We start from the raw sequence: 13587 nt of genomic DNA on the forward strand, positions 1-13587 counted from the left end.
TACCCCGTTCACCTACTACCCCCTTTCACCTACCACCATACCCCGTTCACCTACCACCATACCCCGTTCACCTACTACCATACCCCGTCCACCTACTACCATACCCCGTTCACCTACCACCATACCCCGTCATCTACCACCATACCCGTTCACCTACAACCATACCCCGTTCACCTACAACCATACCCCGTTCACCTACCACCATACCCCATTCACCTACTACCATACCCGTTCACCTACTACCATACCCCGTTCACCTACCACCATACCCGTTCACCTACTACCATGCCCCGTTCACCTACTACCCCGTTTACCTACCACCATACCCCGTTCAACTACCACCATACCCCGTTCACCTACCACCATACCCCGTTCACCTACCACCATACCCCGTTCACCTACTACCCCATTCACCTACCACCATACCCCATTCACCTACCACCATACCCCGTTCACCTACCACCATACCCCGTTCACCTACCACCATCACCGTTCTACTACTACCCCGTTCACCTACTACCATACCCCGTTCAAAGGCACTTTAATATTTTGTCTTGCCAATTCACCCTCTGATTGGCCCATGTAACAGTGTAGGTTCCATCCCTCTCTTCGCCCCAACCTGGGCTCGAACCTGGGACCCTCTGCACACATCAACAACTGACACCCCACGAAGCACCGTTACCCATCGCGCCACAAAAGCCACGGCCCTTGCAACGCAAGGGGAAACCCTACTTCAGGTCTCAGAGCGAGTGACGTCACTGATTGAAACGCTATTAGCGCGCACCACCGCTTAACCAACTAGCCATTTCACATCGGTTACACCACCGCTAACCTAACTAGCCATTTCGACATCGGTTACACCACCGCTAACTAACTAGCCATTTCACATCGGTTACACCACCGCTAACTAACTAGCCATTTCACATCGGTTACACCACCGCTAACTAACTAGCCATTTCACATCGGTTACACCACCGCTAACTAACTAGCCATTTCACATCGGTTACACACACAAACACAACCTATGTCTCAATTGTCTCAAGGCTTAAAAATCCTTCTTTAACTCGTCTCCTCCCCTTCATCTACACTGATTGAAGTGGATTTAACAAGTGAACATCAGTAAGGGATCATAGCTTTCACCTGGATTCACCTGGTCAGTCTGTCATGGAAAGACCAGGTCCAAACCGTCCAAACCCGGACGACTTTGGGCCAATTGTGTGCCACCCTATGGGACTCCCAATCACGGCCGGTTGTGATACAGCCTGGATTCGAACCAGGGTCTGTAGTGACGCCTCTAGCACTGAGATGCAGTGCCTTAGACCGCTGAACCAGGGTCTGTAGTGACGCCTCTAGCACTGAGATGCAGAGCCTTAGACCGCTGAACCAGGGTCTGTAGTGACGCCCCTAGCACTGAACCAGGGTCTGTAGTGACGCCTCTAGCACTGAGATGCAGTGCCTTAGACCGCTGAACCAGGGTCTGTAGTGACTCCTCTAGCACTGAGATGCAGTACCTTAGACCGCTGAACCGGGGTCTGTAGTGACGCCTCTAGCACTGAGATGCAGTGCCTTAGACCGCTGAACCAGGGTCTGTAGTGACGCCTCTAGCACTGAGATGCAGTGCCTTAGACCGCTGAACCAGGGGTCTGTAGTGACGCCCCTAGCACTGAACCAGGGTCTGTAGTGACGCCCCTAGCACTGAACCAGGGTCTGTAGTGACGCCTCTCTACATGATATCAGAATGAGGTTATTAACCAACATACCTGTATATGTCTATGCCGTTCTGACATTGCTGGACCAAATATTTATATATTCTTAATTCCATTCCTTTAGATGTGTGTTTGTTGTGAAATTGTTAGATATTACTATTTAAATATTACTGCACTGTTGGAGCTAGAAACACAAGCATTTCGCTACACCAGCAATAACATCTGCTAAACACATGTATGTGACAAATAAAATGTGATTTATATCACATGTATGTGACAAATAAAATGTGATTTATATCACATGTATGTGACAAATAAAATGTGATTTATATCACATGTATGTGACAAATAAAATGTGATTTATATCACATGTATGTGACAAATAAAATGTGATTTATATCACATGTATGTGACAAATAAAATGTGATTTATATCACATGTATGTGACAAATAAAATGTGATTTATATCACATGTATGTGACAAATAAAATGTGATTTATATCACATGTATGTGACAAATAAAATGTGATTTATATCACATGTATGTGACAAATAAAATGTGATTTATATCACATGTATGTGACAAATAAAATGTGATTTATATCACATGTATGTGACAAATAAAATGTGATTTATATCACATGTATGTGACAAATAAAATGTGATTTATATCACATGTATGTGACAAATAAAATGTGATTTATATCACATGTATGTGACAAATAAAATGTGATTTATATCACATGTATGTGACAAATAAAATGTGATTTATATCACAATACATAAAGTCAGAATAAGGTTAACCTCTCTGGAATAGGGTCTAGTTTCCTGAATTTCCGCCTGACTGGCATGCCCAAAGTAAACTGCCTGTTAATCAGGCCCAGAAGCCAGGATATGCATATAATTGGTACCATTGGATAGAAAACACTTTGACCGTTCTAAAACTGTTAAAATAATGTCTGAGACTATAACAGAATTGATATGGCAAGCGAAAATCCAAAGACAATCCGACCAGAATTATTTCTTTTTTTGAGCTCCCTGGCTCTTATTATGGAAACCTATTTCTATGTACATCCGTCTCCCAGATTGCAATTCCTATGGCTGCCACTAACAGTCTTTATTCAAGGTTTCAGGCTTGTTTTCTGAAAAACACAACAGAGGCCTACCATGGCTTGCTCGATCTTGTTGTCGATTGCGATCATGCTGCTGCTCGACCCACTGCAAAGACAAGAAAATAAACAGTTTTGAATAGTGTGTGTGTCTAGTTTCAGTGTAATGTGGTGGCACATAGTTCACATCAGAGTACGGAGTTGAGTGGTCGGAAATCCCACTCAGCCGCTCTACTCAAAACCAAACCGCTCCTCGCTCACACAAAAAAATTATAAGCATTCATTAAAACAACACCCATCTATTTGTGTGACTACCTGCACCTACCATTTGATTTTGAAGTATTGAAACCAAACCACATGATTTGAATGAAAAGTATTTTCATAAATATAAAAAAGGTGACTGTAAGAAGCACTCATCATTTGAAATAGGCTACGCGTCATACTAAACAGCATATAAACACTCTACATTAGTCAGGAGCCAGACAGGGAGCCTAAGGAAAAAACATGTATAATTTAGGCTATAGTATTAGCCTATTATCTCAGTGATTTCAAGAACATAGCCTACAAACAAATACATTGTGGAGCATTTGAGAGTGCGACACACTAGGAACATAAAGCGCTCAGCACCTAAACATTTAGTTGTATTTTATCATTATACTCAATAAATTGTTACTTAGAATGAAATACAACTTAAATGAAAAGATGTCTTATTAGGCCCAGTGGCTTTGAATTAATTTGAGTTTTTTAGGCAATATAACACTATCAAAATGCCAGGACTATTGGGCCAAAAAATCTATTATAGCCTATTGTGGCACAAAATAATCAAAAGGTCAGAGATGCTTGGGGAAAATGGCCACAACGGGGGACCAGCATGTGGTTCAGGGTAGGGGGGTATATCTCATCTCCATCAGCTAGGACTTGGTTACTCAAATCTTCCCATTTCTGCTAAATTTCATGCCTTCTCAAACAGCTGCAACTGTATATGTATTCGTACATCAAGTTGGGCTCTGGATTGGACAACTGTTGAACATCTGAGTTTATGGTTGTTTGTGGGGGGAGGTTGAGTGAGTATGAGTATCCCACATATGTTGCTCTGCGGGTAATAATGTTAGGAACTATACAGGATGAATCACAATAATTGTTTGCTAAAATAATAATTGTAATTTTTGTAATGGCAATCCTGGTTAGAGGTAACACTCCTGGTTAGAGGTAACAATCCTGGTTAGAGGTAACAATCCTGGTTAGAGGTAATAATCCTGGTTAGAGGTACCAATCCTGGTTAGAGGTAACACTCCTGGTTAGAGGTAACAGTCTTGGTTAGTGGTAATAATCCTGGTTAGAGGTAACAGTCCTGGTTAGAGGTACCAATCCTGGTTAGAGGTAACACTCCTGGTTAGTGGTAATAATCCTGGTTAGAGGTAACAATCCTGGTTAGAGGTAACAATCCTGGTTAGAGGTAACAATCCTGGTTAGAGGTAACAGTCCTGGTTAGAGGTACCAATCCTGGTTAGAGGTACCAATCCTGGTTAGAGGTACCAATCCTGGTTAGAGGTAACAATCCTGGTTAGAGGTAACAATCCTGGTTAGAGGTAATAATCCTGGTTAGAGGTAACAATCCTGGTTAGAGGTACCAATCCTGGTTAGAGGTAACAATCCTGGTTAGAGGTAACAATCCTGGTTAGAGGTAACAATCCTGGTTAGAGGTAACAACCCTGGTTAGAGGTACCAATCCTGGTTAGAGGTAACAATCCTGGTTAGAGGTAACAATCCTGGTTAGAGGTAACAATCCTGGTTAGAGGTAACAACCCTGGTTAGAGGTAACAATCCTGGTTAGAGGTAACAGTCCTGGTTAGAGGTAACAATCCTGGTTAGAGGTACCAATCCTGGTTAGAGGTACCAATCCTGGTTAAAAATTTAAAAAACATCCATATGTAACAGAATGTGTAAAAACTAAAGGGGTGTGAATACTTTCCAAAGGTACGGTTTATTAGGAAAGTATTCAGATCTCTTGACTTTTTCCACATTTTGTTACATTTTAAAATAAGGCTGTAATGTATTAAATTGTTTTTTTCCCCCCCCTCATCAATCTACACACAATACCCCATAATGACAAAGCAAAACCAGGTTTTTAGAAATGTTTTCTAATTTATAAAAAATAAACTGAAATATCACATTTACATTCAGGCCAAAGAGTTCAATCTGGTTTTCATCAGGCTAGAGAATCTTGTTTCTAATGGTCTAAGAGTCATTAGGTGCCTTTTGTCAAACTCCAAGCGAGCTGTCATGTGCCTTTCACTGAGAAGTGGCTTCTGTCTGCCCACTCTACCATAAAGGCCCGATTGGTGGAGTGCTGCAGAGATGGTTGTCCTTCTGGAAGGTTCTCCCATCTCCACAGAGGAACTCTGGAGCTCTGTTAGAGTGACCATTCGGGTTCTTGGTCACCTCCCTGACCAAGGCCCTTCTCTCCAGATTGCTCAGTTTAGCCGGGTGGCCAACTCTGGCCGCAAAAGGCATGGATTTTTTTTAGGGTGCATTGCGGCCACACAAAGGGGATGCCGCCGTAAAATTCTAGGCATTATCAAGTGCTGGTCAAATTGTGAATGAGTGACAATTTGGCTCTTGCCTTTCAAGCGAACTTTTTCGAATCATCATTAGAGCCTCATCATGCAACCTTACAATGTATTAAACATCTAAACATAACCCGACGTCTGTAGAACGACTAAAGTTACATGAATAACTCTAAATTAAGCATTTAGGAGGACCGGTTATTTTGTTAACAGCTCAACACAGAATAGCCGCATGTGCGCAACACCTCAAATCATTTGGAGAAAATATCCTTTCTATTTTATTCAGCTTTGTTCAATTGTATTCGTCATACTATAAAATAATATAAAATAATACCACGGAATTCTTAGCAAATCTAGTCCACAGCCATATCCCACAGCCACATCAGGACCTGCTAAATTAACTAGTGTAGCCCACAGCCACATCAGGACCTGCTAAATGAACTAGTGTAGCCCCACAGCCACATCAGGACCTGCTAAATGAACTAGTGTAGCCCACAGCCACATCAGGACCTGCTAAATGAACTAGTGTAGCCCCACTGCCACATCAGGACCTGCTAAATGAACTAGTGTAGCCCACAGCCACATCAGGACCTGCTAAATGAACTAGTGTAGCCCCACAGCCACATCAGGACCTGCTAAATGAACTAGTGTAGCCCCACAGCCACATCAGGACCTGCTAAATGAACTAGTGTCGCCCACAGCCACATCAGGACCTGCTAAATTAACTAGTGTAGCCCCACAGCCACATCAGGACCTGCTAAATGAACTAGTGTAGCCCCACAGCCACATCAGGACCTGCTAAATGAACTAGTGTAGCCCACAGCCACATCAGGACCTGCTAAATGAACTAGTGTAGCCCACAGCCACATCAGGACCTGCTAAATGAACTAGTGTAGCCCACAGCCACATCAGGACCTGCTAAATGAACTAGTGTCGCCCCACAGCCACATCAGGACCTGCTAAATGAACTAGTGTAGCCCACAGCCACATCAGGACCTGCTAAATGAACTAGTGTAGCCCCACAGCCACATCAGGACCTGCTAAATGAACTAGTGTCGCCCCACAGCCACATCAGGACCTGCTAAATGAACTAGTGTAGCCCCACAGCCACATCAGGACCTGCTAAATGAACTAGTGTAGCCCCACAGCCACATCAGGACCTGCTAAATGAACTAGTGTAGCCCCACAGCCACATCAGGGCCTGCTAAATGAACTAGTGTAGCCCCACAGCCACATCAGGACCTGCTAAATGAACTAGTGTAGCCCCACAGCCACATCAGGACCTGCTAAATGAACTAGTGTAGCCCACAGCCACATCAGGACCTGCTAAATGAACTAGTGTCGCCCCACAGCCACATCAGGACCTGCTAAATGAACTAGTGTCGCCCACAGCCACATCAGGACCTGCTAAATGAACTAGTGTAGCCCCACAGCCACATCAGGACCTGCTAAATGAACTAGTGTAGCCCCACAGCCACATCAGGGCCTGCTAAATGAACTAGTGTAGCCCACAGCCACATCAGGACCTGCTAAATGAACTAGTGTAGCCCCACAGCCACATCAGGACCTGCCCACAGCCACATCAGGACAACTCAGAGGATGATATTCTGTTCTTCTGAAATATCCTACATTTTCTTCATGTCATGTTTCTTTAGACCTGTCTAAAATAAATAATGGATTTATTGTGATGGTGTAGACTACATTACGTGGATTTATTGTGATGGTGTAGGTAGACTATATTACATGGATTTATTGTGATGGTGTAGGTAGACTATATTATATGGATTTATTGTGATGGTGTAGGTAGACTATATTACATGGATTTATTGTGATGGTGTAGGTAGACTATATTACATGGATTTATTGTGATGGTGTAGACTATATTACATGGATTTATTGTGATGGTGTAGGCTATATTACATGGATTTATTGTGATGGTGTAGGTAGACTATATTACATGGATTTATTGTGATGGTGTAGGCTATATTACATGGATTTATTGTGATGGTGTAGGTAGACTATATTACATGGATTTATTGTGATGGTGTAGGTAGACTATATTACATGGATTTATTGTGATGGTGTAGACTATATTACATGGATTTATTGTGATGGTGTAGGTAGACTATATTACATGGATTTATTGTGATGGTGTAGGTAGACTATATTACATGGATTTATTGTGATGGTGTAGGTAGACTATATTACATGGATTTATTGTTATGGTGTAGGATATATTACATGGATTTATTGTGATGGTGTAGGTAGACTATATTACATGGATTTATTGTGATGGTGTAGGTAGACTATATTACATGGATTTATTGTGATGGTGCAGACTATATTACATGGATTTATTGTGAAGGTGTAGGTAGACTATATTACATGGATTTATTGTGGTGGTGTAGACTATATTACATGGATTTATTGTGATGGTATAGGCTATATTACATGGATTTATTGTGATGGTGTAGGCTATATTACATGGATTTATTGTGATGGTGTAGACTATATTACATGGATTTATTGTGATGGTGTAGACTATATTTCATGGATTTATTGTGATGGTGTAGGTAGACTATATTACATGGATTTATTGTTATGGTGTAGGTAGACTATATTACATGGATTTATTGTGATGGTGTAGACTAAATTACATGGATTTATTGTGATGGTGTAGACTATATTACATGGATTTATTGTGATGGTGTAGGTAGACTATATTACATGGATTTATTGTTATGGTGTAGGTAGACTATATTACATGGATTTATTGTGATGGTGTAGACTAAATTACATGGATTTATTGTGATGGTGTGGTAGACTATATTACATGGATTTATTGTGATGGTGTAGACTATATTACATGGATTTATTGTGATGGTGTAGGTAGACTATATTACATGGATTTATTGTGATGGTGTAGGTAGACTATATTACATGGATTTATTGTGATGGTGTAGGTAGACTATATTACATGGATTTATTGTGATGGTGTAGGTAGACTATATTACATGGATTTATTGTGATGGTGTAGGTAGACTATATTACATGGATTTATTGTGATGGTGTAGACTATATTACATGGATTTATTGTGATGGTGTAGGTCGACTATATTACATGGATTTATTGTGATGGTGTAGGATATATTACATGGATTTATTGTGATGGTGTAGGATATATTACATGGATTTATTGTGATGGTGTAGGTAGACTATATTACATGGATTTATTGTGATGGTGTAGACTATATTACATGGATTTATTGTGATGGTGTAGACTATATTACATGGATTTATTGTGATGGTGTAGGTGGACTATATTACATGGATTTATTGTGATGGTGTAGGTGGACTATATTACATGGATGTATTGTGAAGATGTAGACTATATTACATGGATGTATTGTGAAGATGTAGACTATATTACATGGATTTATTGTGATGGTGTAGGTAGACTATATTACATGGATTTATTGTGAAGGTGTAGACTGACTATATTACATGGATTTATTGTGATGGTGTAGACTGACTATATTACATGGATTTATTGTGATGGTGTAGGTAGACTATATTACATGGATTTATTGTGATGGTGTAGGTAGACTATATTACATGGATTTATTGTGATGGTGTAGGTAGACTATATTACATGGATTTATTGTGATGGTGTAGACTATATTACATGGATTTATTGTGATGGTGTAGGCTATATTACATGGATTTATTGTGATGGTGTAGGTAGACTATATTACATGGATTTATTGTGATGGTGTAGGCTATATTACATGGATTTATTGTGATGGTGTAGGTAGACTATATTACATGGATTTATTGTGATGGTGTAGGTAGACTATATTACATGGATTTATTGTGATGGTGTAGACTATATTACATGGATTTATTGTGATGGTGTAGGTAGACTATATTACATGGATTTATTTTGATGGTGTAGGTAGACTATATTACATGGATTTATTGTGATGGTGTAGGTAGACTATATTACATGGATTTATTGTTATGGTGTAGGATATATTACATGGATTTATTGTGATGGTGTAGGTAGACTATATTACATGGATTTATTGTGATGGTGTAGGTAGACTATATTACATGGATTTATTGTGATGGTGTAGACTATATTACATGGATTTATTGTGATGGTGCAGACTATATTACATGGATTTATTGTGAAGGTGTAGGTAGACTATATTACATGGATTTATTGTGGTGGTGTAGACTATATTACATGGATTTATTGTGATGGTATAGGCTATATTACATGGATTTATTGTGATGGTGTAGGCTATATTACATGGATTTATTGTGATGGTGTAGACTATATTACATGGATTTATTGTGATGGTGTAGACTATATTTCATGGATTTATTGTGATGGTGTAGGTAGACTATATTACATGGATTTATTGTGATGGTGTAGGTAGACTATATTACATGGATTTATTGTGATGGTGTAGGATATATTACATGGATTTATTGTGATGGTGTAGACTATATTACATGGATTTATTGTGATGGTGTAGGTAGACTATATTACATGGATTTATTGTGATGGTGTAGGTAGACTATATTACATGGATTTATTGTGATGGTGTAGGTAGACTATATTACATGGATTTATTGTGATGGTGTAGGATATATTACATGGATTTATTGTGATGGTGTAGGATATATTACATGGATTTATTGTGATGGTGTAGGTAGACTATATTACATGGATTTATTGTGATGGTGTAGACTATATTACATGGATTTATTGTGATGGTGTAGACTATATTACATGCATTTATTGTGATGGTGTAGGTGGACTATATTACATGGATTTATTGTGATGGTGTAGGTGGACTATATTACATGGATGTATTGTGAAGATGTAGACTATATTACATGGATGTATTGTGAAGGTGTAGACTATATTACATGGATTTATTGTGATGGTGTAGGTAGACTATATTACATGGATTTATTGTGAAGGTGTAGACTGACTATATTACATGGATTTATTGTGATGGTGTAGGTAGACTATATTACATGGATTTATTGTGATGGTGTAGGTAGACTATATTACATGGATTTATTGTGATGGTGTAGGTAGACTATATTACATGGATTTATTGTGATGGTGTAGACTATATTACATGGATTTATTGTGATGGTGTAGGCTATATTACATGGATTTATTGTGATGGTGTAGGTAGACTATATTACATGGATTTATTGTGATGGTGTAGGCTATATTACATGGATTTATTGTGATGGTGTAGGTAGACTATATTACATGGATTTATTGTGATGGTGTAGGTAGACTATATTACATGGATTTATTGTGATGGTGTAGACTATATTACATGGATTTATTGTGATGGTGTAGGTAGACTATATTACATGGATTTATTTTGATGGTGTAGGTAGACTATATTACATGGATTTATTGTGATGGTGTAGGTAGACTATATTACATGGATTTATTGTTATGGTGTAGGATATATTACATGGATTTATTGTGATGGTGTAGGTAGACTATATTACATGGATTTATTGTGATGGTGTAGGTAGACTATATTACATGGATTTATTGTGATGGTGTAGGATATATTACATGGATTTATTGTGATGGTGTAGACTATATTACATGGATTTATTGTGATGGTGTAGGTAGACTATATTACATGGATTTATTGTGATGGTGTAGGTAGACTATATTACATGGATTTATTGTGATGGTGTAGGTAGACTATATTACATGGATTTATTGTGATGGTGTAGGATATATTACATGGATTTATTGTGATGGTGTAGGATATATTACATGGATTTATTGTGATGGTGTAGGTAGACTATATTACATGGATTTATTGTGATGGTGTAGACTATATTACATGGATTTATTGTGATGGTGTAGACTATATTACATGGATTTATTGTGATGGTGTAGGTGGACTATATTACATGGATTTATTGTGATGGTGTAGGTGGACTATATTACATGGATGTATTGTGAAGATGTAGACTATATTACATGGATGTATTGTGAAGGTGTAGACTATATTACATGGATTTATTGTGATGGTGTAGGTAGACTATATTACATGGATTTATTGTGAAGGTGTAGACTGACTATATTACATGGATTTATTGTGATGGTGTAGGTAGACTATATTACATGGATTTATTGTGATGGTGTAGGTAGACTATATTACATGGATTTATTGTGATGGTGTAGACTATATTACATGGATTTATTGTGATGGTGTAGGCTATATTACATGGATTTATTGTGATGGTGTAGGTAGACTATATTACATGGATTTATTGTGATGGTGTAGGCTATATTACATGGATTTATTGTGATGGTGTAGGTAGACTATATTACATGGATTTATTGTGATGGTGTAGGTAGACTATATTACATGGATTTATTGTGATGGTGTAGACTATATTACATGGATTTATTGTGATGGTGTAGGTAGACTATATTACATGGATTTATTTTGATGGTGTAGGTAGACTATATTACATGGATTTATTGTGATGGTGTAGGTAGACTATATTACATGGATTTATTGTTATGGTGTAGGATATATTACATGGATTTATTGTGATGGTGTAGGTAGACTATATTACATGGATTTATTGTGATGGTGTAGGTAGACTATATTACATGGATTTATTGTGATGGTGTAGACTATATTACATGGATTTATTGTGATGGTGCAGACTATATTACATGGATTTATTGTGAAGGTGTAGGTAGACTATATTACATGGATTTATTGTGGTGGTGTAGACTATATTACATGGATTTATTGTGATGGTATAGGCTATATTACATGGATTTATTGTGATGGTGTAGGCTATATTACATGGATTTATTGTGATGGTGTAGACTATATTACATGGATTTATTGTGATGGTGTAGACTATATTTCATGGATTTATTGTGATGGTGTAGGTAGACTATATTACATGGATTTATTGTTATGGTGTAGGTAGACTATATTACATGGATTTATTGTGATGGTGTAGACTAAATTACATGGATTTATTGTGATGGTGTAGACTATATTACATGGATTTATTGTGATGGTGTAGGTAGACTATATTACATGGATTTATTGTGATGGTGTAGACTATATTACATGGATTTATTGTGATGGTGTAGGTAGACTATATTACATGGATTTATTGTTATGGTGTAGGATATATTACATGGATTTATTGTGATGGTGTAGGTAGACTATATTACATGGATTTATTGTGATGGTGTAGGTAGACTATATTACATGGATTTATTGTGATGGTGTAGACTATATTACATGGATTTATTGTGATGGTGCAGACTATATTACATGGATTTATTGTGAAGGTGTAGGTAGACTATATTACATGGATTTATTGTGGTGGTGTAGACTATATTACATGGATTTATTGTGATGGTATAGGCTATATTACATGGATTTATTGTGATGGTGTAGGCTATATTACATGGATTTATTGTGATGGTGTAGACTATATTACATGGATTTATTGTGATGGTGTAGACTATATTTCATGGATTTATTGTGATGGTGTAGGTAGACTATATTACATGGATTTATTGTGATGGTGTAGGTAGACTATATTACATGGATTTATTGTGATGGTGTAGGTAGACTATATTACATGGATTTATTGTGATGGTGTAGACTATATTACATGGATTTATTGTGATGGTGTAGACTATATTACATGGATTTCTTGTGATGGTGTAGGTAGACGATATTACATGGATTTATTGTGAAGGTGTAGGTAGACTATATTACATGGATTTATTGTGATGGTGTAGGTAGACTATATTACATGGATTTATTGTGATGGTGTAGACTATATTACATGGATTTATTGTGATGGTGTAGGTCGACTATATTACATGGATTTATTGTGATGGTGTAGGTAGACTATATGACATGGATTTATTGTGATGGTGTAGGATATATTACATGGATTTATTGTGATGGTGTAGACTATATTACATGGATTTATTGTGATGGTGTAGGTAGACTATATTACATGGATTTATTGTGATGGTGTAGGATATATTACATGGATTTATTGTGATGGTGTAGGTATATTACATGGATTATGTGATGGTGTGGATATATTACATGGATTTATTGTGATGGTGTAAGGTAGACTATATTACAT

General features: G+C 37.9%; 1 protein-coding gene across 2 annotated transcripts in view; it reads right to left on the reverse strand.

The window, feature by feature from the left end:
• Positions 1 to 13587, reverse strand: part of LOC106595244 (TSC22 domain family protein 4) — a 119867-nt gene that overhangs the window by 2062 nt on the left and 104218 nt on the right. For both annotated transcript variants that reach the window (XM_045721397.1, XM_045721396.1), the window contains exon 4: positions 2873 to 2924. In XM_045721397.1, the coding sequence (XP_045577353.1) occupies positions 2873 to 2924 (52 nt within the window). The remainder of the gene's footprint in view (positions 1 to 2872; positions 2925 to 13587) is intronic.

The sequence above is a fragment of the Salmo salar genome, chromosome ssa07 (assembly GCF_905237065.1).
Source record: "Salmo salar chromosome ssa07, Ssal_v3.1, whole genome shotgun sequence".
In the NCBI taxonomy this organism is placed as follows: Eukaryota; Metazoa; Chordata; class Actinopteri; order Salmoniformes; family Salmonidae; genus Salmo; species Salmo salar.